Raw genomic sequence first — 21,601 nt, forward strand, 5'->3', positions numbered from 1 at the left:
ATAAACCATATTAAAATCAGTAAGTTTAAATTAAGTATCCCTTCCACACAAATGCTGCCGTCTTGATTTTGGGTCCCAAGCAAGAATTGATATCTAAAAACACTCAACAAATCAAGGGACATCCTCACATTGTGAAAAAGTAGGAACAATTTATTCAGGTAAAATAGTTGCACTTACAATATTCTACTATAATGTACACTTATGTGGAACAATGGCCTATAAAGCCAGATGTGTTTCATTGGTACGTCTGACTTCCTCAAGGGAAATATTATAGCAAACATTATACTGCAATATAAGTTGTTCTTTTTTACATGATGGGAGTGCGCCCCTTTTGTTTTGTTTGTTTTTAGCATACTTGAAGACTAAATCTCATAAGAAAAGGTTTAATTATGATCTGAGAAACAACAAGATATTTGCATTGCCTCAAATGATGTGTCTAATGAGCAGAAACAGCCTTAATAACTAGAAAGTCCCAACACAGCATCCATGAAACACAAATTATGTATTTGAGATTCTAATCAAAATTAGGATGTTTGCTTAGATATCAGATGAAATGTTTTTTAACATCTCCTGTAGCTCCAGACAAAAGTTTATTATAAAAATTGTGCCGAAAAATGTTTTTTGTGTAGCTGTATGCATCAAAGTAGTTCAAACTGATATTGATTTGTTTAAGATCATTTTTGTAGCCTTCGCTATGCACTGTATTCGATTTTAATTGAATGCATTGTGCGGTACGGTGCTGCCACACCTCTTGTGCATTTGTACAAACACATACTGTAGGTTAGAGAGAACATTGCTTCAAACCCATTGAACTAACCATAAAAGTAAAGAGCAAAGATGCCTCCATTAGCCGCATCACTGTGAAACTGCAGAAGAACCTGGTTTGAAGAGCTCAGGCCAAACCTTTTAGTAGAGGTGTGGGTGAAGACCCCAAGTTGTGGATCTGTCTGTTCTGGGCCATCCCTGAAGGACAAAGATACAGACAAAAGCAGTTAGAATAGGTTGCAACATAATTCTACCAAGAAACATTATAACCAAGCAGCATAATGTAGATTACTCTACACACCTATATTTGCAAGGGAACTCTTGAGCTATCACTATCCTGAACATACTACTGTAACACCAGCTACAATTTCCTTGAAAGGATAATTCATCTTATATTTCCCTTTTCTTCAAAGGGGAATAGACACCTTTGAATAAATACATTTTTGGATGCTATACATAAACCTTTTGTAACAACATATTCTTATTTTTTATTCCTTTCTACTTGGTTAATTTCAAATTTTTCTTTAATCTTTCTGTCCAGGCCCTCTTCTTTTCACTAACACACGAAAAATAAAACATATATAAAAACAAACGGTAATGGTATATCACTTCCTACACGTTTTAACATATATATTAAAAAAAACAAGGAAAAGTTGTGCTCACCATTAATTTTTAAAACCATTAAGCGGGGGGGGGGGTGCAATGAGGCTGACAAAGACAAATACAAGATTCCTCTGCACTCAACCCATTATCAATATATTTGAGACAGAGACATTTTGTGCATACTGCTAGTGAAAAATGCCTTACCCTTTAAACAAAACAGGGATTGTTTTTGCTTTTTACTTTTGTTTTTACTTTCTGTAATTTGGATCTTCATACCTTAAGTCTACTAGAAAATCATTTAATAAACCCAATAGGCTGGGTTTGCTTTCAATAAGCATTAATTGGATCTTAGTTGGGATCAAATACAAGGTACTGTTTTATTGTTACAGAGAAAAAGGAAATAATTATTAAAAATTTTAATTATTTTTATAAAATGGATTCTATGAAAGACAGCTTGTCCGTAATTCTGAGCTTTCTGGATAACGGGTTTCCAGGTAACGGATCCCATACCTGTATATATATCGAAACATTAAGTCAAATAAAAACATCAACATCAAAATCAACATATAGGTGAGGTGAGTGGCAGTTACTAGCATTGTGTGTGTGTATATATATATATATATATATATCTCACATCAAAATATGTATATATATATATGTACCACCAAGTATGTTGTATGTCTGTAGCTGAAGCATCTAAAACGTGTTGCATTTATTTGCATGTTAAGCACGGGTGTTCATGGCACCCACAAAACATTCTACAGTAGGACCTGTGCTGACATACTATTCACAGTAAGGCAAATCCATCTTGAAACTTTTTAGATTCCAAACACTGTTGCCTATATCAAGTCCGGGTTTTGCCCAAGCCCATGACTGTAAATACTGTTTTCCAAGTAAAAGGACTATATTGCCATTAACAAGCACCGGAAATCTATATTAACGTTGTTTAAATGTTTCAATGTATTTAAATTAACATCATGAACAGGAGAACAAACCATTGTATTCAGCTTTGTATCTAACTGACTGTAAATGCTTCAGGATAGCATCGCATGTTGTAAACTGTAAGACTCAAAACATCCGACAAACTCTTTTTGAATGGTAAATTCAACCAGTGTGGCTAAAAAGATAACAAAGATGCTTCCCACTGAATTATGCCACATAGATACAATGACATCAGCCGTACTCCTGTATTCAATTTATGCTGATATAAACATTAATTATGAGGTTAAAAAGGGGGTCTCTTTATGTGTGCTAGTGAGTGTGTGCCTGTCAAGTTTGTACGTAAGCTAATATAAATTATGTGTATCTTGTGTTCCCATGAGGGTGTGTGTCTGTTATTATTATAAGGGACACTTAGCGGCATATTTATTATGCTGTGTAAAAAAATAGTGGGATAATACACCACACATTTCCAGACTTCGCAGTGTCAAAAACAGTGTAACATTTTTACTGGTTTTTATTAGAGTGACTTTCACCAGAAGCAATGTAAAATAATGATGGCAAATCTGGCATTTGCATGGCATAAAATTACACACACCTTTATAAATTCGCCATTTATTTTACACAGCTTTTTACACACATTTTTTTAAAAAGCATGATAAATATGCTCATTATAGTCCAGACATAGTGCAGCATCAGAACATGGAGTGTGAGAAAGGGAAAAGTGGGTGACTGTTGTTTGGGATGGGCTGATATGAAGAACAGGAGGTAGAATCCCGCACTGGGTCGGGTACCCGCTGCAAAAAATTCCAGATTCCCTGGCTGTGCGGGCAGTTGGCAGGTAACCCGGCTGGGTACCCGACAAAGGTGCGCACTTGAGCACTCTTATCCTCCTCTGTAGATTTGGTAGTGTCTTTCTATTTCTGTGCGAATACAGTGCCGGAGTGACTTCAGTGCAAAAGTGACTTCCCGTCACTTTCAGTTTTGCATGTCCCCGGGTCGGACTAGGAAGGTAAGTTGGGTTATTGCAGGTTGGGTTATTGCAGGTCGGGTAGCGGATCACTGGGGGAAAATTGTGGGTTGTGGATCACGGGTATCAGGTATGGGTCGGTAGGGGTATAAGAAAATGGACCTGCACAGGACTCTAACAGCAGGCATGAGAGAATGACTAGTGGAAGAATATTAACCAGTAAAATGGCAGCCTCTTACAGAACAGAAAAGAAATAGTAATGGGAAATATTACCAGCATCAGCACAGCAAAGCCCTGTTAAACCCTGTTGGGCATCTTGCAAACTACATTAAAAGTTATTTATGTCATTAAAGTGTGTGTAGTGTATCAATACTATTGTCACTCCTTGTGCATTTCTGGATGCAGATCCATCAGATATATAGGTTAAGTAGTGATTAAGCTTTTCCTGGTTCCATCAGACATAATGAAAATATGTTGCTGTGTGCAAGTGTGAGGGCATAAAGTAAGTTTGTGTCATTGTGTGGGTGCCAGCACTCCAAACAGAAATGTGAATTTGAGTAGGACAATATTCCAGGTCAGAGCCTGTGACAGTTTCTGAAAACAGAGTCATTTGTCAGTGTCATTTCCAAAGCATTCCAGTCCACCTCTCACCAAGCCTCCTTCAGTTCCCCCGTTACTGCACAAGCCTCTGGCCTTAGCACTAGAGACACTTTGACAACGTCCCCATCCTTTCCAATTAACGTCACTTGCTTTTTAAATTAGCGTTAACGAGCTGGCCTGCCACTATCCATCAACAACCTCAAGGTTGACCTTCAACAGTAAAAAAAAAGCCATATAAGTTTATTAAGCAAGGAACCTCACAAAATAGACAGGAAGTTAAGAAAAAAAGAGACATATTTGAGAAACCAAAAATTATGTTGACTTACGTAAGTAGCTGGCACCTGCAGTTAAACCAGCAATGCCTTTATAAAAATATGTAATGGCACTTAAAAATGTCATTACTTTAGGCTCATGTCTTGAATAGTTAGCACTGGAGTATGAAGCAAAGTGCTCACAGACTATATGGCTTATTTGTGAGTGCTGCAAAGTGCTCATTTTGGACACAACCATCATGCTTCTTTTTTTTTACTTACAATGCACCACTGTTATCCATAGTTTCAACAAAATTGTGGTTGCAAGGGGCAATATTCCTGATACAATTGTAGCTTATGTGTCAAAATTCATGCAACTCATATTAGAATTAATATGTAAAGCTTTGACTGAAAACAGTAGGATGTGCCAATTTATTTATTACCCTATGAATTCAACATACTGCTTCTGATCACCTGTGCCAAACCCTTTGTTTAACGTATTCCAATTCTAATAAAAAAAACTAAAATATTGGCAGGTTAAGACAGTGAGACATGTTCAGCTGGACCTTTAAATGTCAAAAAGGATTGCAGTCATCTAGAATTTAAAGGAAAAAATCAAGGGGACATTAAAAATCAAATCAAAATATGTGATCAATTACTAATGGTAAAGGAACTACTGCAAAATAGTATCTATGTTGGCAAATTGTTCTGTTAGCATTTGTTATTTTAACATTACATCAGTTACATACATACATGTGAAGTACCCATATATATTTTTAAATTAACTTGCTCTGGATCCATAATTCTGTTTGAAATCTGTAAATACAGTGGAAATTTTTTTGACAAATTGATATTTTTCATATTAAAGAGATGCAGTGCACTTGCACAGATCTGGGAATAGATACGTCTTTGTTATGACCCTATGAGAATATAAATAGTATGCTTAGACCATCGTAAAGTTATCATATGTTAAATGAGATAAGGAAAAGAAGGGGAAGCACAAATTCCAGGAGCACTTTAAGGCACTAGTGGACCTACTGGTTATATGCCATTAAGGGGGTCTTTTGTAGCCCTCATCCCTTTAATACATTTGTGGCATTATTGGCAATGCCATGTTTAATACTGGTCATAAATGCAAACACTGCATGGGTTTTATATATTAGGGTTGGGTGATAAAAAAAACCCAAGCAACATGAGTTTACTATACATTCAGAATTCATTCACTATGGGTTCCATAATTTTAATTAGATTGTGGTATTAATATGGTGTATTACAAATAATTTAACTAAGTATAGATTAATATGGAAACCTTGGCTTGAAAACTTTAAACTGAAGTGATATGGGATAGCCAAGGCGAATATGGATTAGATGGAATAGAGTAAGTCACCATTAATCGGAGTAGGGTTACTAATGGTAAATGGAATAGAAAGGACATGTTGTAAACCTACTTATATTTTATATATTGATATACATACTCTTGGAATAAAATAAATATTGATTGAACCTTGTACCCCTCCCACCATTGCCCCCTCTACCTATTTGCCTTCTGTATCCCCTTTATTACTGTCCCCCCTCCTTCTTTGATGTATTTTCTTGAAAACAATAAAGAAAGATTTATAATAAAAGAATATGGTATTTAACTTTTTGTTTCATTTCTCCCTGTGTCTGCCATCATCAGTAAGATCATACGTCTAGTCAATACAGCAAAATAAAACGTCTTTCCTTTGGGTGTACATAAAAGTCACAGATGAATACCACAGCCATACAGGATGCATCTACAAATTTGATCCATGAGTGTAACAACAAAGACAGCATACATGTGCCTTCTGAAACACTCTTTTGTCCTAATAATTCATCTGATGTGGGTAACTCTATAATCTCTCCTGCTGTGCAGTACAGTCATTTTACAAAAGAATAAGAGTGGGATTATAGACTGAATGAATACATAAATAGATCTTTATTGAGATACAGCAAACCACCATGATCCTCTTGCTATTATACCTTGTGAAAAAACGAAGTCAATGAGACATGGCTTTCTGTCACTGTTGCTCCTTTTGTTAATTTGGATTTAGTGATTAGGGCCTTACCAGACTGTAATGTAATCATTCTGAGGTTCTGTTTGCAAGATTGTGAAGTTGATGTGAATCCCAAATCCCAATGGCACAGTGATGTTCCAGTAGCAGTCTTGGGAATTAGGGTATTGATCAGGAAAACCAGGAGAGTAGATAGAGCCATTGAAAGCTGTGATATTTCCTCCACATGGGACTGGACAGAAAAGAAAGTCATTTTACATTTTTGTAAAGCCTTGATCAGTGTTGTTTTGTAATACTATATGGTCTATATGCATTACTTTGCACATATTTCCACTACCAATACACTAAGATCATGCAATAATATAGTAAAATTAATCGTAACATCACTACTGTTTAAAAAAACAATATCTTTTACAGGCAATAACTTAAACAACTATTTTGAAAATTCTGTGTTTGTTTTGGTGTTTTTTAAGTTTTTATATTTTTCCTTATTTAAATGCAGAGAAAAGCTCTGAATCTCTTTTTTGTTTTTTACACTTCAGTTTGCATATTATTTTGAACCCACAGGAACAAATCAAAATGCCATAATAACAATGATCCACTGAATATATAACAACTGCACTTGTTAAATACCAGGCAAAGTCAGCCTTCCAGATTATGCACCTCAGGGAAAATAAATGTTTCACACACATTAACCTTTGCGCCATGCTTCCTCTACTTGCATTAAAATGCCAACATGTTTCCTGCTACAATTAAAAACTGTCCACTATTTTATACAGAGGGGCTAAAATTGGAACTGGGAAATACTCTTTCCAGCGTCATTTAAGAAAAAGGTGAAATGTTTTAAAACCAAGATTAGGTTTTTCCAAGGACCAATGTTAGAATAATTACCATCCAAGTGATTTACATCCTATCCCTGTCAAGTTATTCTGAGCCTTGTTGAGATGAAATATAAGTGGAAATATAAAATATGACTTGTATTTGTTTTTGTGTATGGTGTGGCTAAAACAAGGCATGGGCTAAAAATAGGAGAATTGTATTGTTATACAGTGTCACTAAGTATTTTGTTTAACTAATTGACTTGTCTTATGCATACAGTAAAGTTCCAGAAATCAAAAAGAAAAAAACATTCAAAGATATGGGGGAAGATGGTGCCTAGTTAGGTACTGAGTGTTTTTTTAGTTTAGAGCCTTGGAGCAGATTTATCAAATGGGAGATTGGAGGCCATCATGCAAAATCTCAACCACTTTCTATTCGTTGGAATTTTTAGAGGCATGTTTATCAATAGGTGAAAGTTGGAGTTTACCATTTGATATACAGGTATGGGATCCGTAATCCGGAAACCCGTTATCCAGAAAGATCCGAAAGACGGAAAGATCGTCTCCCATAGACTCTATTTCATCCAAATAATCCAAATTTTAAAAAATGATTTCCTTTTTCTCTTTAATAATAAAACAGTACTTTGTAATTGATCCAAACTAAGATATAATGAATCATTGTTGGAATCAAAACTAGCCTATTGGGTTTATTTCATGTTTACATGATTTTCTAGTATATTTAAGTCATGAAGATCCAAATTCCTTATCTAGAACACCCCAGGTCCCGGGCATTCTGGATAATAAGTCCCATAATAGCAAAAGTTGTTAGTTTTCTTCCAAAAGTAGAGACCAAAAATGAAAAATTCAAATAATTTATTAGGACATCCAGGTGACCGCCTAACTCCTTTCATGCCTACTGGGGCACTTACTCATAAGTCCCATACCTGTACTTTTAAAAATCCCATAGTAATGAATAGAAAGTACGTGAGATTTTCTGTGGTGAGCTCTAATCTTACACTTTGATAAATCTACCCCATGTTGTCGGTGGCAATAGTGTTGGGATAGTATGAAATTGTGGGCTGAACATCACCAACCAAGAATGGATATCTAATCTATATTTTCATCTGTGAAGTTTAAATTGCATTCCATGGTCTGGCACTGGATTGAAGATTTACCATTTCTGTAGTTATTTGATGGTATTATGAACTGACTGCTCTTGGTTATTTTGTAAAACCAACAGTGACAGCTATATGTTGAGACACAGTAAAAATGTATACAATAAATCAGGTTCTGGTGGCTCCCTCAGTCCTACACTGCCCCAAACCTCATGTTATGAAAATAAATTATATGTTTTTTTCGTTTCACTGAAATAATTTATTTTCAAATCATTACAGATTGGACCCACACAAAACTGCAGCTTCACTATATGATTAGAGACAAAGTCATGCATGTACCTAAAGGAAGGAACTTTTAAAAAACTTACCTTCACATCTGGGAAATGGGTGGTCCCAGTTTCTGTTTGTTCCATGCTGGCATGTTAAAACGGAATGACCAATAAGCTGGTAACCAGGAAAGCACTCAAAGGAGATGGATTGTCCAACATTGTAACCAGCTCCTCTAACCACACCATTGGAAAACGGCTCTGGGTCTGGGCACTCCTGGAGCTCATATGCTGCACAGAAAAGAATACTTTTTTGTTAAAAATGAATAGATTTGCCTAAATCACAAATAATGTCATTTGCCTATATATTTTTTTAAATTCACTGGTAATAATTTTTTATATACCTTATGCTGTGTAGTACTTGCTGGCATGACTGTTTGAAGATATATTTTAATGCATTACTATACAGTAGAAAAAAGTCGAACTGTTTTTCAGATAAAAATTAAGAAACGAAACAAACCAAAGCAACATCAACCGAAAGCTTGGTGAAGCAGAATGATAATGTTTGAGCAAAGCGATAATAAAACACAAAGTCTGCACTCATCTTTGGTGAATATTTATATACAGAGGGGCTTACATTAAGGGCACATCAAACATTTTGCTTTGTGCTGCTTAATTAAGCTGTGACCATAGCCCACTAACCATTGCTTTTGATAAGGAATTGCAAATGCACCATCTTCCAAAAATTCCCAATCACAACACTTACCATTACAGTCAGTGGGAACAGGTCTGGAGATCTGCAGCATGCTAAAAAGGATCAATCAAAATGCCCAATGTGCCTTATTCCTCATATCCCACTTTATGGCTCAAAGATGGAAAAAAAACACTTAAATAATTAACAAAAATTCACACTTTGCAATGTAATATTCTTCATTATAAAGATATTGCAAGTGATTAACCCATTTACTCACAGAGTTCTGGTGGGTTTAGTTGAGCTATAGGGAAAGTGAGTTGCTAAGCAACAGAGTTTTCCCATTGCGAGACTATCAGGGCCAGATTTACATAGCAGGCGTCCCTAGGCCCACTGCCGTTTGTCGCCCCTATCTCCTCCCCTTTATTTGTGCAAATTTTCATTATTGGACCGGAGCAATGGGGATTGGCGCACAGGAAATTAAAAAAATTATTGTTTCTTCTACGTCCCTCCATGTCAGTACACATGGGCATTGCCCCTCCCAGACCTGGAGGTAGGACCTATAACATAGCCAATCAAAATGAATCATGACCTATAAGACCACATGACTTCCTCCTCACCACAGTTATTTTTTGTCCTACTGGACAGGGAGGTAGGATCTCCCTCCTCACTTTTTATTTTTTGTTGAATTTTGAGAGAAATCAAACAGTTTTTGTGTTTTGTTTTTCTTTTGTATTTTCTTTTTGTTTATTTATTTATTTTTTACCTCTGTGTAGACACAGAGGGATGATTCCCAGGTAATGGAGAAGATTTTACCTGATGCCTCAAGACGCATAATCTGTAAATTATCGCTTATTGGGAAGAAGTGCAGGTGTGGGCATACCCATGGTCCTAGCCCTGTGCTAAAATAGCCCCCCTGCTATATGCCCAGCGAGGCACAAGATTCAATCTAGTGCTTTTTGGGAAGAGACACAGTTGTGGGCTTCCCACATTATTACCTGTGAGCCTTTTGTTTTTTCTTCTGTATTTTTATTTATTTATTTATTTATTTTTGCTTATTTTTTACCTCTGTGTGGACACAGAGGGATGATTCCCAGGTAATGGAGAATAATTTACCTGATGCCTCAAGACGCATAATCTGTAAATTATCGCTTATTGGGAAGAAGTGCAGGTGTGGGTTTACCCATGGTCCTAGCCCTGTGCTAAAACAGCCCCCCTGCTATATGCCCAGCGAGACACAAGATTCAATCTAGTGCTTTTTTGGGAACAGACACAGGGGTGGGCTTCCACATTGTTACCTGTGAGATTTTTGGACTCCCCTTTTCTTTTGAGTTATGTGAGACTTTACAGAACTCTACAGAACTTCTGCAAAAGGGCCGTGGGTATGCATATGGGCTAGTTATAACTGCCTGAAGCTGGTGAGTATGATTCTTCATTATCTACTGTGTGTAGTGCACTGGGAAGTCTGCATGCTAATTAGCTAATTATGTCCCTCAGCTGAGAGCTATTGGGGCTTTGGTTGGAGTTTCCATCCAGCTAATTAGCCACTCTGATAAGGTGCAGGTGTGCCTTCGCCCGTTGCTATTGCCGTTTAATATTTTAAGTTTTGTATGGGTGAACCTGCATCCTCTATGCAGACACAGAAGTTATATTGGCTCATGTTACTAAGGCACCTCCAGGAAGGGCTAGAGGTTGCACTGATCAAGCAATATGGCACCTCCTTCCTTCTTATGAGTCTGCTCTTAACAAGCAGTGTTCCACCTGGATATTCCTGCTGACAAGCCTGAGCTATCTGGTAAGGTGCCTGTGTTCCCCTGACTTCTTGTATTATCTGAAGTCTTATGTTGTGAGCTGGCGTCCTCTGTGCAAAATACAGTATTGGCTCTTGCTACACTTTAAGTACTGGCTGGTGAATCCCTCTGCCTAAGCAGTGTTGTACCTGAATCCAGAGATTTTGATTTCTCAGTATCCATTGTGTATTTGAAACATTAATTTCACTGGGAATTCTGCATGTTAATATGCTTAATATGTCCCTCAGCTGAAAGCTATCAGGGCTTTGGCTGGAGTTTCCATCAAGCTAACTAGTCACTTTCTGGTAAGGTGCAGGTGTTCCTTTGGCCCCTTTGTTATTGCTGTTTAATATTTTAAGTTTTGTATGGGTGAACCTGCATCCTCTTGGCTGACACAGTGTTATATTGGCTCATGTGCTCAAGCAGTATGGCACCTCCTTCCTTTCTTATGAGTCTGCTCTTAACAAGCAGTGTTCCACTGGACTGGATATTCCTGCTGACAAGTCTGAGCTATCTGGTAAGCTGCCTGTGTTCCTTCTTATATTATATGAAGTATACACAAGGTACTAAGTCTGCATGTTAATAAGCTAATTATGTCCCTCCGCTGAAACCTATCCGAGTTCTAGCTGAAGTTTCCAACCTGCGGACTTTTCATTGCTATCAGGTAATGTGCAGATACTCCTCAGTTTGCTACTGTTGTTTCTATTGTCCTCTGTGCAGACACAGAGGTTATATTTGCCTTATATTACACTGGGTGCTTGCAGGGTTGGCTGGAGGCTTGCACTGCTGAAGCAGTATGGTAGCCCCTTCCTTCCCTACATTGAGTCTGCTCAGTGCTGTAACCTGATGTCATTGGGCCCCACAGCAAATTCATTTTAGGGCCCCTAACATATCCAAAGTTTGTACTTTTTTACCAATACGTATTGAAATTGCTCTTTATTTGGGCCTCATGGGTCCCTATACCTTTTGGGCCCACCTGCAGCCGCAGGGTCTGCTTCCTCTTTAGTTACGCCCCTGAGTCTTCTCCTTAGAAGCAGTCTGCCACCAAGGATCTGTCTGGATTATTCCTACTGTCTAGCGCATATTATCTGGTTAGGTGCCTGTATTCCTCTGACTTCTTGTATAGTTGTCATCTGAGGTCTTAGGTTTGTGAGCCCGAGTTCTCTGCGCAGACACAGTAGGTAAGTGTGCTCTTATTACACCTGGTATTTCCAGGACCGGCTAGGGGTTTGTTCTGCTGTAGCAGCATTGTGCCCCATTTTTTCCTATGATGTTTCCACACTTAACAGGCAGTGTTCCGAGTTATATGGGGTCTTTTTGTGTGATGTAGGCCTTCTCTTAGATATTCTATTCCCATCTGGTGGCTTTTGTTGGGAGCTCAGTTGTAGTTATACTACATCTACTGAGTTTTTGTGACTGTAGGTTTCCCTTCTTTAATTGTTGGTAGATTAAAGGGCACTTACTGTTATGTCTATTGGCACCTTAACATGCTTGTAGTCTATGGCCCTTTGTGTGGCCTCGGGCATCTCGCCAGGGAGCTGGGTTTGTGTGGCCTCTGGCTTTCATTATGGCCCTTGGCTTGGGTTAGAGCCCTTGTTTTGGTCCATGGCTTTTTACCATGGTCCTCGGCTCCTGGGTCTGCTGGCCTTTTACAAGGGCCCTTGTTCTGCTGGCCTGTTGCATGAGCCTTTGGCTCATGTGGTCTTTTACCCTTGGCACATTTGTTTGGTTGTCCTTTTACCTGGGTTATTATGGCTGCGGGCCTGTTTTCATGGCCCTTAACTTAGGTGCTTGCTTGCCTTTTACCAGGGTTCTTGGGCTGTTGGCCTTTTCTGTGGCCCCTGGCTAAGGTGGCCGCTAGTTTTTATTATAGTCCTTGTGGGCTTGTGGCTGCCAGTCTTGGCTGTGACCTATGGTGCATAGGTCGCCAGGCTGTGGCGGCTGATAGGCATGGTTACTATTCTTGCTGTGGCCCTTGGTGGGCCTTGCGGCAATCCTTGGCAGGACAACAGCCATCGGTTTTGTCTTGTCTGCAATCCTTGCAGGTATGGTTCTGGTTACATCAGCAGTAGGCATGATTGACTATTTGGTTGGATCTAGCATGGGTTGTACCATCAGCTGGTGTTTGCTCTGAGTTTCACAGCCCACAGCTATTTTTGTTGCTGATTGGTATTCAGCAGCTGTGGTTGGTCATATGTTGTTGGCTTACAGCTAACCTTTTCTTCTGCCTTACATGCATTGTTTTTGGTCTTGTATGCCACTGCTTATTATCAATAAGGCTGGCTTGTGGAACAGGGTTTTGCAAGTTCAACAACTGACGTGCTCCGTTGTTGCATGTATGGAAATTGACTTTTGAGTCAGGTGCTAGTGCAGTTGGTTACCTTGTCCCTAAGGGTGGCATTCACAATAGCTGGCTTATTTACTATTGCTTGTGTATTCGAATTCCACTCTGTTTTTTTTGCAAACACTTCAGCTGACGGGCATCTTGGCCTGCTAGTGTGACAATGGCCTTGCACATCTATGTTGGAATACATAATAGCTGGCTGGTCCACCACTGGTTGCATGTATGGTGGCTGGCTCTCTGCCAGTGGATTGTGCATCATTGCTGGTTGGTACCAGTTTTTGTAGGCTATAAGCTTCTGGCATGCCTGATTTTGGATTGTGATCCCAGCTGTTGGCTGGTTCAGTAGCTTCTATGAATGGTCACAGGTTTGGTTCAGTTTTTGCATAAACTGTATCATTGTGCAGCTTGAGCTGTAGTGGCCTCGGCTTTTGTGGGTGTTTTCTAGAACTGTAATTGGCTTGGTTCCCATTGCTTGCTTATGTAGCAGTTGGCTGGGGCAACAGCATAGCTTACTGGTAGATGGCTTTAAAGGAAAACTATACCCCCAAAATTAACACTTAAGCAACAGATAGTTCATATCATATTAAGTGGCATATTAAAGAATCTTACCAAACTGGAATATATATTTAAGTAAATATTTCCCTTTTACATCTCGTGCCTTGAGCCACCATTTTGTGATGGTCTGTGTGCTGCCTCAGAGATCACCTGACCAGAAATACTACAACTCTAACTGTAACAGGAAGAAGTGTGGAAGCAAAAGACACAACTCTGTCTGTTAATTGGCTCATGTGACCTAACATGTATGGTTTGTTGGTATGTTTGTGAGTACAGTGAATCCTACGATCCCAGGGGGCGGCCCTTATTTTTTAAAATGGCAATTTTCTATTTATGATTACCCAATGGCACATACTACTAGAAAATTATATTGTTATGAAAACGGTTTATTTACATGAAGCAGGGTTTTACATATGAGCTGTTTTATGCAATATCTATTTATAAAGACCTACATTGTTTGGGGGGTATAGTTTTCCTTTAAGTCACATTGGTTGGTTCAGCAGCTTATCCTTGTGCTGTTGTATGCCCAGTTTAGATTTGGTGGTTGGTGGAGCTACTGGGCTGTACCAGCATGGCTCTACAATGGTTACAATGATATGCTGATTTATGATAACCCAGAGTTGGTGTTCATTTAGTTGTCTTCATTAGGTATTATTAGCATGGAGTTAGTGGATCTTGGACTGATCTCTGGTGTAGAGGTGACTCCGGTCAGCACTGGTTTGAGCTGCTTCCATTAAGATGCAGGACCAGGCTAATGTGGGCCAAGTCTTTTTAGGGCCACTTGCTATTGCTGAGGATCGTGTATTTCTCCAGCACTGGTGATAGATGCATTCAAGCTGTGTTTAGTTTCTGATCTGATTGATTTCCTGGTGGTTTCTAGGGTGTTTTAGTTCTGAGATGGCTATTGCCATCATTCTGGTTTTGTCCTAGGGCACTTTTTTGTTTTAACAGTTGCAGGATTTTTGTTCTTCCCCAGGGGGTTTTTGTCAGATAACCATATTGCAGGTATCCCTCTAGTCACCGAGGGAACCTTTTTAAAAAGAATATGTTTATTCTTAATCTGCAATGCTTGATCCTCAAGTACCGGTCTCTGTAATTTTGTGGTTGATTTTGTAGCTCTTGTTAATCGTTTACCATGTCCTAGGACATGTTGTTCTTGTGCCTTTTATCTACCCTTTTCAGGAGATATACATTTTATCAGCTCCCCTGTTGGATGGATGTGATGCTGGCCTTTTCTCAGGGCCTCCTTAGCATCAGTTTGATTTTTGCATTATGTTGGTTATTCCCACCCCTTGTTTTCGGTGCATGGCTTGGTAGATCCCATGTGTACTGACATGGAGGGACGTAGAAGAAATAGAGAATTTTACTTACCTACGTGACGTAAATTCCTTTTCTTCTAGTCCCGACATGTCAGTACAGGGTTTCCCATCCCAATTATTTATTTTGGTTACTGTACTGCTATGGCAAAAGTATAACTGTGGTGAGGAGGAAGTCATGTGGTCTTATAGGTCATGATTCATTTTGATTGGCTATGTTATAGGTTCTACCTCCAGGTCTGGGAGGGGCAATGCCCATGTGTACTGACATGTCGGGACTAGAAGAAAAGGAATTTACGTCAAGTAGGTAAGTAAAATTCTCTATATCTCCTGCGCATCCCCAGTGTTTTTGAACCAATGTGTGTGTGGTTGGACAGGATGCCGCCCCCTAAAATCCTGCCGCCCTAGGCCTGGGCCTTGATGGCCTTTCCACAAATCCGGGCCTGGAGACTGTAAATCTGGAAACCAAGGTACTGCTAAGTTGTCTGGATACCACTTCTATTAACGACATTGTAGTATGTACACTAGTGGGAATTAAAGGGTTAAGTGTTTTTTGGGGGTTTTTTTAGTGAAAAAAATGAATGACTTTGACAAAAACTGAATTACATTTGCACTAAGGCAAAATTATTTGCAATGTGCCTATTTCCTATTAGTGACTTTATTACATTTCCCTAAGTATGGCTTGAACTGTCTCAAATATAGTAGCCATAGCTTTTCAACAGAGATTCGATTTATTATGAGCCATCATGGGACACTGAGCTCTCTCTCTTTCATAATAATGAATACAGCTATTTCGAAACTCAGATATTACCGACTTATTTATATTAATTTTTAATCGAGTGGCTTGCACATAATTTCTTAGCAACCAAAGCTAACTGCAAAATTTGTCTATGACAATATCGTCCAAAAAAACATTTTTTGTACATTAAATGAATTTATGATGCCATTAAGATATCTGCTGCTGATGACACTATTGAGGGGGGATACATACACTGAGGGGGAGAGAAGTAAAGTTGGCCATAGATCTTCAGTAAGTCTGTAGATTCTTTAATGACAAAGAAGATTGTTTTTCAGAAAACATTCTTCATTTACAGTTTACTATGTTCTCTTTCTTAACCTACTGACAGCACCATGACAGTAAATATGTCTGAACATTGTCAGGGGCCAATGGATAACGTAACCTTTATGAACCTCTAAAAAGTAGCATATAAGGGCAAGAAGCAAAGAAATGACTGAGCAATGGGACAGTGGCAGATAAATCACACACTAAAGTAACAGCACAGACACAAAAAGCACTTTACTGTTGTCAAAGATGGATTACAAAGAGTGGTGATGAATGACAATATTGTAGCTACACCAATGTTGTGAAAGTGTTAGTGTAGTACCTAAGGAGTCTGTCCTTGGGTCATTGCTTTTTAATTGGACCTGTCATGTCATTTTTATTCTAATCTTAATTGTATATAAGTACAGTATTTACACAGTGTTATCATGTTCCTTTACTGGAAGAAAAACATTCTCACCTAAAGCCAAATAAGTTATTGAATACTCTTTTCATGTTGTGATGGCAGACTCCTTCATGCTTTTAAGAGGTGTTTCGATATCTTCTTGAACAAAATATCCAACGTTACGGTAATATCAGTGCTACAGTTAATTTTATAAATGCATCACTATATGTATGTGACCTTAAATGATACATTTGTAAGTGTATGCTTGTACTTATGAGGGTCCCTGATGATGGGAGAGACCGTAAACGGTTCAACTTGATGGACAATCAGCTTTTTTAAACCCAGATCAACTATGCAAATATATAACATCAGAGGTATTATGGATTTCTTAGGGTCAGACGTAAAGGCTAGAAACCTTTCAGAACCAGCCCTGAAATATTTCTAGTAAAAGATGCTTAGTCTGCTAATGTCTTACAAGGTGCAGTGCATTAAGATAAAACGATCAATGGGTGCAAATTCTATAATGCACAGTTCTATTCAGAACATTTTAATGGTATGGCTAGGCTTGCAAAATATTTCACCACTGTTAGAAATGCTTTCCAAATGCTTTTGTTGAAAGATAATGCTTCAGTTTTGAAGATTCATAGATGACAAAAATGTTTCCAAGGCTGAAAATCATTGACGCAAAAGTGTTTTAATGGGTTCAGTCAGGTCAGGTTCCTTCATCCCCTTTTATCCTCTAAACATGCTTCTCTGATTCCCCTGTATAGGCTACTTCCTAAAACTTCTGTACTTCCTAAAGAGTATTTATGTCATGTTATAAAAAGCTCAATATGCTTGTGCTTACAATATGAAGAACTACAAAATGATATCTCGACATGCATGGCATTGTGTATATATACTAATAAAAAAAAACTTTGTCAAACCTTGATGCTCCAAAGCTTGCAATATATTTTTATTGTTAGACAATATAATATAAGCATGTACTACTTCACGAGAATAGTTTTCCTTACCCTGATACTCCAGTTTAAATCCTGGTTTGTTCTGTGAATGGTCGCTGTGGAAATAAATAGTGGTCTCATGAGATGTTGAGAGAAGAGATCCAGGAGTCTCTGTCCCACTAAATCTTCCAATCGCACTGCTTGTTTCATGTGGACCATTTCGAATCTCCACAAAGTCATGGTTGGCTTCACTTAAGAAACTTAGGAACTGGATATGGGCTCCTTAGGAAAAGCAGACATAAAGAATATGACACAGAAATCTAGAATATCTAATAACAATGTTTGATGTACTGTACCTATATCTTTTATAGTGTCTGTATAAGTATCATTCTCTAATATTTCTTAGTATTTAAATTCTTACTCATGCAATGAACTATAAGTGAATTACTGTCAACACAACGTATTTGGGCTATATATATACCCTTGATTTCTATAAGGCAGGGGTCGTTCAACCTTTCTTATCTGTGAGCCAAATTCAAATGTAAAAAGAGTCGAGGAGCAACATAGTCATGAAAATAGTTCCAGGGGGTGCCAAATAAAGGCTTTGGGCAGCTATATAGACTGGCAGCCTATAGGAGGCTCTGTTTGGCAGAACACATGTTTTTTATGCAACCAAAACTTGCCTCCAAGCCAATAATTAAAAAAAAAAAAATCTGCTTTGAGGCCACTAGGATCAGAGAGCAACATGTTGATCATGAGCCACTAGTTGGGGAACACTGCTAAAAGGGATAACTTGCACTGGTACCCTAAAAATGAAGCATACACAGCAAGCCAAATATCCAAGGCAGTAATGAGAAAATTGCAATTTGCTATCAATATATTGGAAATAATGGAGAATGGGGAATATGTATGCTAGATAGCTACAGGAAAAAGGCATCTCATTACAGCATCACAAGAACAAATGCTCTGTTTTAATTAGCCAAGCATACAATTAATTTCACTCACTGGCCACCTTATGAATTAATAACTGATCTGCATCATGGCTGGCTTTCTTTCTTTATTACAAATTCTAAATTGGAATTCAAAAGAATGACATCCCCATCTCTCTTGATTTATGTTTGAAGGCAAGGGGAAGATATACAAGATAATCCAGGTTCTCAGATTCAGCAGGCTATTCCGTTGTGACATATGTAGATGTCATTTGTATAACTAGGTAAACAGTGAAGGAACTAGGTAATCAAGAAAATTCTCCTACATAATATGTAGAACAGGAGCATTTGTAAAGCATAAAAAAAAAATTCCGACAGATGCACTCTCAAACTGCATTGCCTCCTATGCATCACTGCAGATTAAAAGAAAACGTTTTACAATTAAAAGAACAATAATCTGTGTAAATTTACAAAATGCTTACTTTTAATGGTCTTGATTCACAAAAACCACAACAAAAGCAGGAATGCATTTAGGCAGTCCAATTATGGAAGTGAATTTCACACCACACCAGCCAATGCTTGTCATTGCACATGATGATATTACAGTTGTGTACTGTTGTTGCTTCTATGGGCAATTTGCAACTCAGCAGTGAGTATTCTTACCAAATGACATGATAAAGTGGTGTCTCGATACTTTTGGCTTTGAAGGGTATCTATTTCATTGTACGAAAGGTAACCCTCAGGTCCATCCCAACCAGGAAATGGTCATAACACTTACCCCCTGATAATCTGTCATTGTAGCTTGCTACCTGTGTTCCTGTTTATGTACATTATGTGTATATCAGTTTGTTTATCTATGGATCTATTCTCCCTATCTATCATGTGTATGTACTGTCTCAGAAAGCTCATCAGGCAAGTAATGACAAGCTGTACTGTCAAAGATGATTAAGCAGGTTCTAGTTTTTGTGCCAGACTTATTAATGTTAAATACAAGAAGAAACCAAGCTGCCACTCACCAAATCCCACCGGCAAAGAAATTTTCCAGGTGCAGTCCAAATTGCTGGGATAGTTTCCTGGGAATCCAGGACTTAGAATGACCCCCTCCATGTCCTCTAAAACTCCACCACACTGAGCTGGAAATGGAAAAAAAAGATGACAGAAAAAATGTTATAAGTACAAGTATAAGTGTGGGGGGTGATCAAACATTAAGCATAGGGAAGAGTAAATGACAGACAGAGCTAAGGAACACAAGTGATGGGGAATGGCTGAAAGATAGTGCCAAGAAAAGGCAAGATGCATACTAAGGGGGCTAAAATTTAGCATTCTGCTTACTGATTTTTGAAAGCTTATAAAATGTGCATTTTCCATGTACACACAGATACATGCACTATAATATGTAGCACTAAAGAATAAGGGTGTTCATGTTCACGGCTGCACACCAGCTATCCATATTACTATACATCTGACAAGAGAACAATCCCGCTGCCATACATAGCTGGACTAACATGAAAATGCACGTACCAACGCAGAGTGGAGGAGGATAATTCCAGCGCCTCACTGTTCCTGGCATGCAGGAGATATAGGAATGACCCTGCAAAAGAAAAAGGCACATAATCCGGTACGTTCTAGCATTACAAAAGATCTTTTTTATTCATTTTTTTGAAGGAGCCTTCAGAACGCCATGGGACATTTTAAAAATGATCTGCTGGTAGCATAAGTCAAAAATGTATTACAGGTTTTAGAGATTGCTAAATCATTAGCAGTTTCACAGCAATGTTTTCTATAATGTCTACTGAAACTTTCTGACACATTTCTTTTCACTGCTGAAAAATTTGAAGTCCCTTTTTAACAAAAACCATGGGCCAGAAATGACTGCACAATCTGAAGAAAAAAACCACAAGGCTTATAAAACCGGTATATTCTGTGTGATACTGAGCAATAAAGATATTTAGATCAAAGACAATTCTGCATTAAAGAGAAGCTACAGACTTTTACCTGAAGAGCATATCCTGGTTCACACTGGAAGGAGACCACATCATTCACCAAATATCGCTCTCCATTCTTTAGCCCATTACTGGGAACTGCTGGCTCTGGACAGCTGGAGAGCCCAACAGCTAAATATAAGAAACATACTTAGAAAAATGAAAGCAGGGAGTCATAGCTATAACATACATGGACATATAACTTCCTTGCTCACTCAAATAGCCTTTTAGTGTGATAAGTAATGATTAAGGAAACCTTTTACTAAAACATGATATAGGGCGATTATGACTTGCAGAAGAAATAGCGCCAGAAAATCTGTCAGAGCATCTCATGGGCTTCTTTTCCATTCCTAATTATCTGATATGCACATTATAACTTTGGATAAACTGTGGATAAATACAGGGCGAGAATAAGCCCCTACACTCTGCTCGGCTGTCTTATGTTCCTTCATCCAGAGCCACTATGTCAGCCCGGATGCAGGCACACTTAGCCAATTTCCACATTTTGTTGTGGAAATCTGTTCTGTGCATCTGCACTCTGGCCAACACAGTGGCTCTGGCTGCAGGCACATCAGAAAGCTGAGCAGAGTGTAGGAGCTGATGTTTATCCGCAGGTCTAGTGTCAGCCTGGTGTGGCAGTACCCTTATATGGGATGCTGTTGTCCCATATACATTCTGTATAAAAAATTATCCCTTTTAGGAAATGCTTTTTCATTGTTCATGTTTATTGCTATGCAGCACAGGGGACATTAGAGGGTGCCCTCTAAAGCAGGCCAGATAGTATCCTATGCATTAGGGATGATGCAGCCACGTGGAGCAGAGCTGGCAACTATTTAATCTTGTTTGTTATAGGGCAATAAGCTGTGTTCTTATTGGTTCAGTAATGTGACAGTATTGTTTAACAGAATTAATATTTTAACAGTTTTGTGAAACAGAGTTTTCATTTTGTTGATGGAATGAATTCTGTGCTCTAAAATCTTGCTTTCTGTTACAAACATATTTTTTGTCATTAAAATCTAGCTTGGCATGCATTAGTTAGTTACACCATTATATCTTCTGTCCCAGTTTTTTTTAAATAATACATTCTTTAAGTAACTTTACTCATAACTGCGGCTGTTACATGGATGTGATACATTTCTGAGACAAATTGCTTCACCCAAAAAAAAAATTATTCCAAATCCTATTTTATTACGTTAGTCAAGCAAAATTAACTTTACTTACACTGTATAAATTATATGAATCTTGTTT

General features: G+C 38.3%; 1 protein-coding gene across 3 annotated transcripts in view; it reads right to left on the reverse strand.

Moving 5' to 3' along the window:
- Nucleotides 1-21,601, reverse strand: part of LOC108708254 (CUB and sushi domain-containing protein 2-like) — a 591,784-nt gene that overhangs the window by 40,826 nt on the left and 529,357 nt on the right. For all 3 annotated transcript variants that reach the window (XM_041582174.1, XM_041582173.1, XM_018246760.2), the window contains 7 exons: nt 20,367-20,485; nt 19,893-19,962; nt 19,388-19,504; nt 17,515-17,724; nt 8,463-8,651; nt 6,216-6,393; nt 818-963 (listed from right to left, as the gene is read on the reverse strand). In XM_041582174.1, coding sequence (XP_041438108.1) covers nt 818-963; nt 6,216-6,393; nt 8,463-8,651; nt 17,515-17,724; nt 19,388-19,504; nt 19,893-19,962; nt 20,367-20,485 — 1,029 coding nt within the window. The remainder of the gene's footprint in view (nt 1-817; nt 964-6,215; nt 6,394-8,462; nt 8,652-17,514; nt 17,725-19,387; nt 19,505-19,892; nt 19,963-20,366; nt 20,486-21,601) is intronic.

This window comes from Xenopus laevis, chromosome 2L (genome assembly GCF_017654675.1).
Source record: "Xenopus laevis strain J_2021 chromosome 2L, Xenopus_laevis_v10.1, whole genome shotgun sequence".
Lineage (NCBI taxonomy): Eukaryota > Metazoa > Chordata > Amphibia > Anura > Pipidae > Xenopus > Xenopus laevis.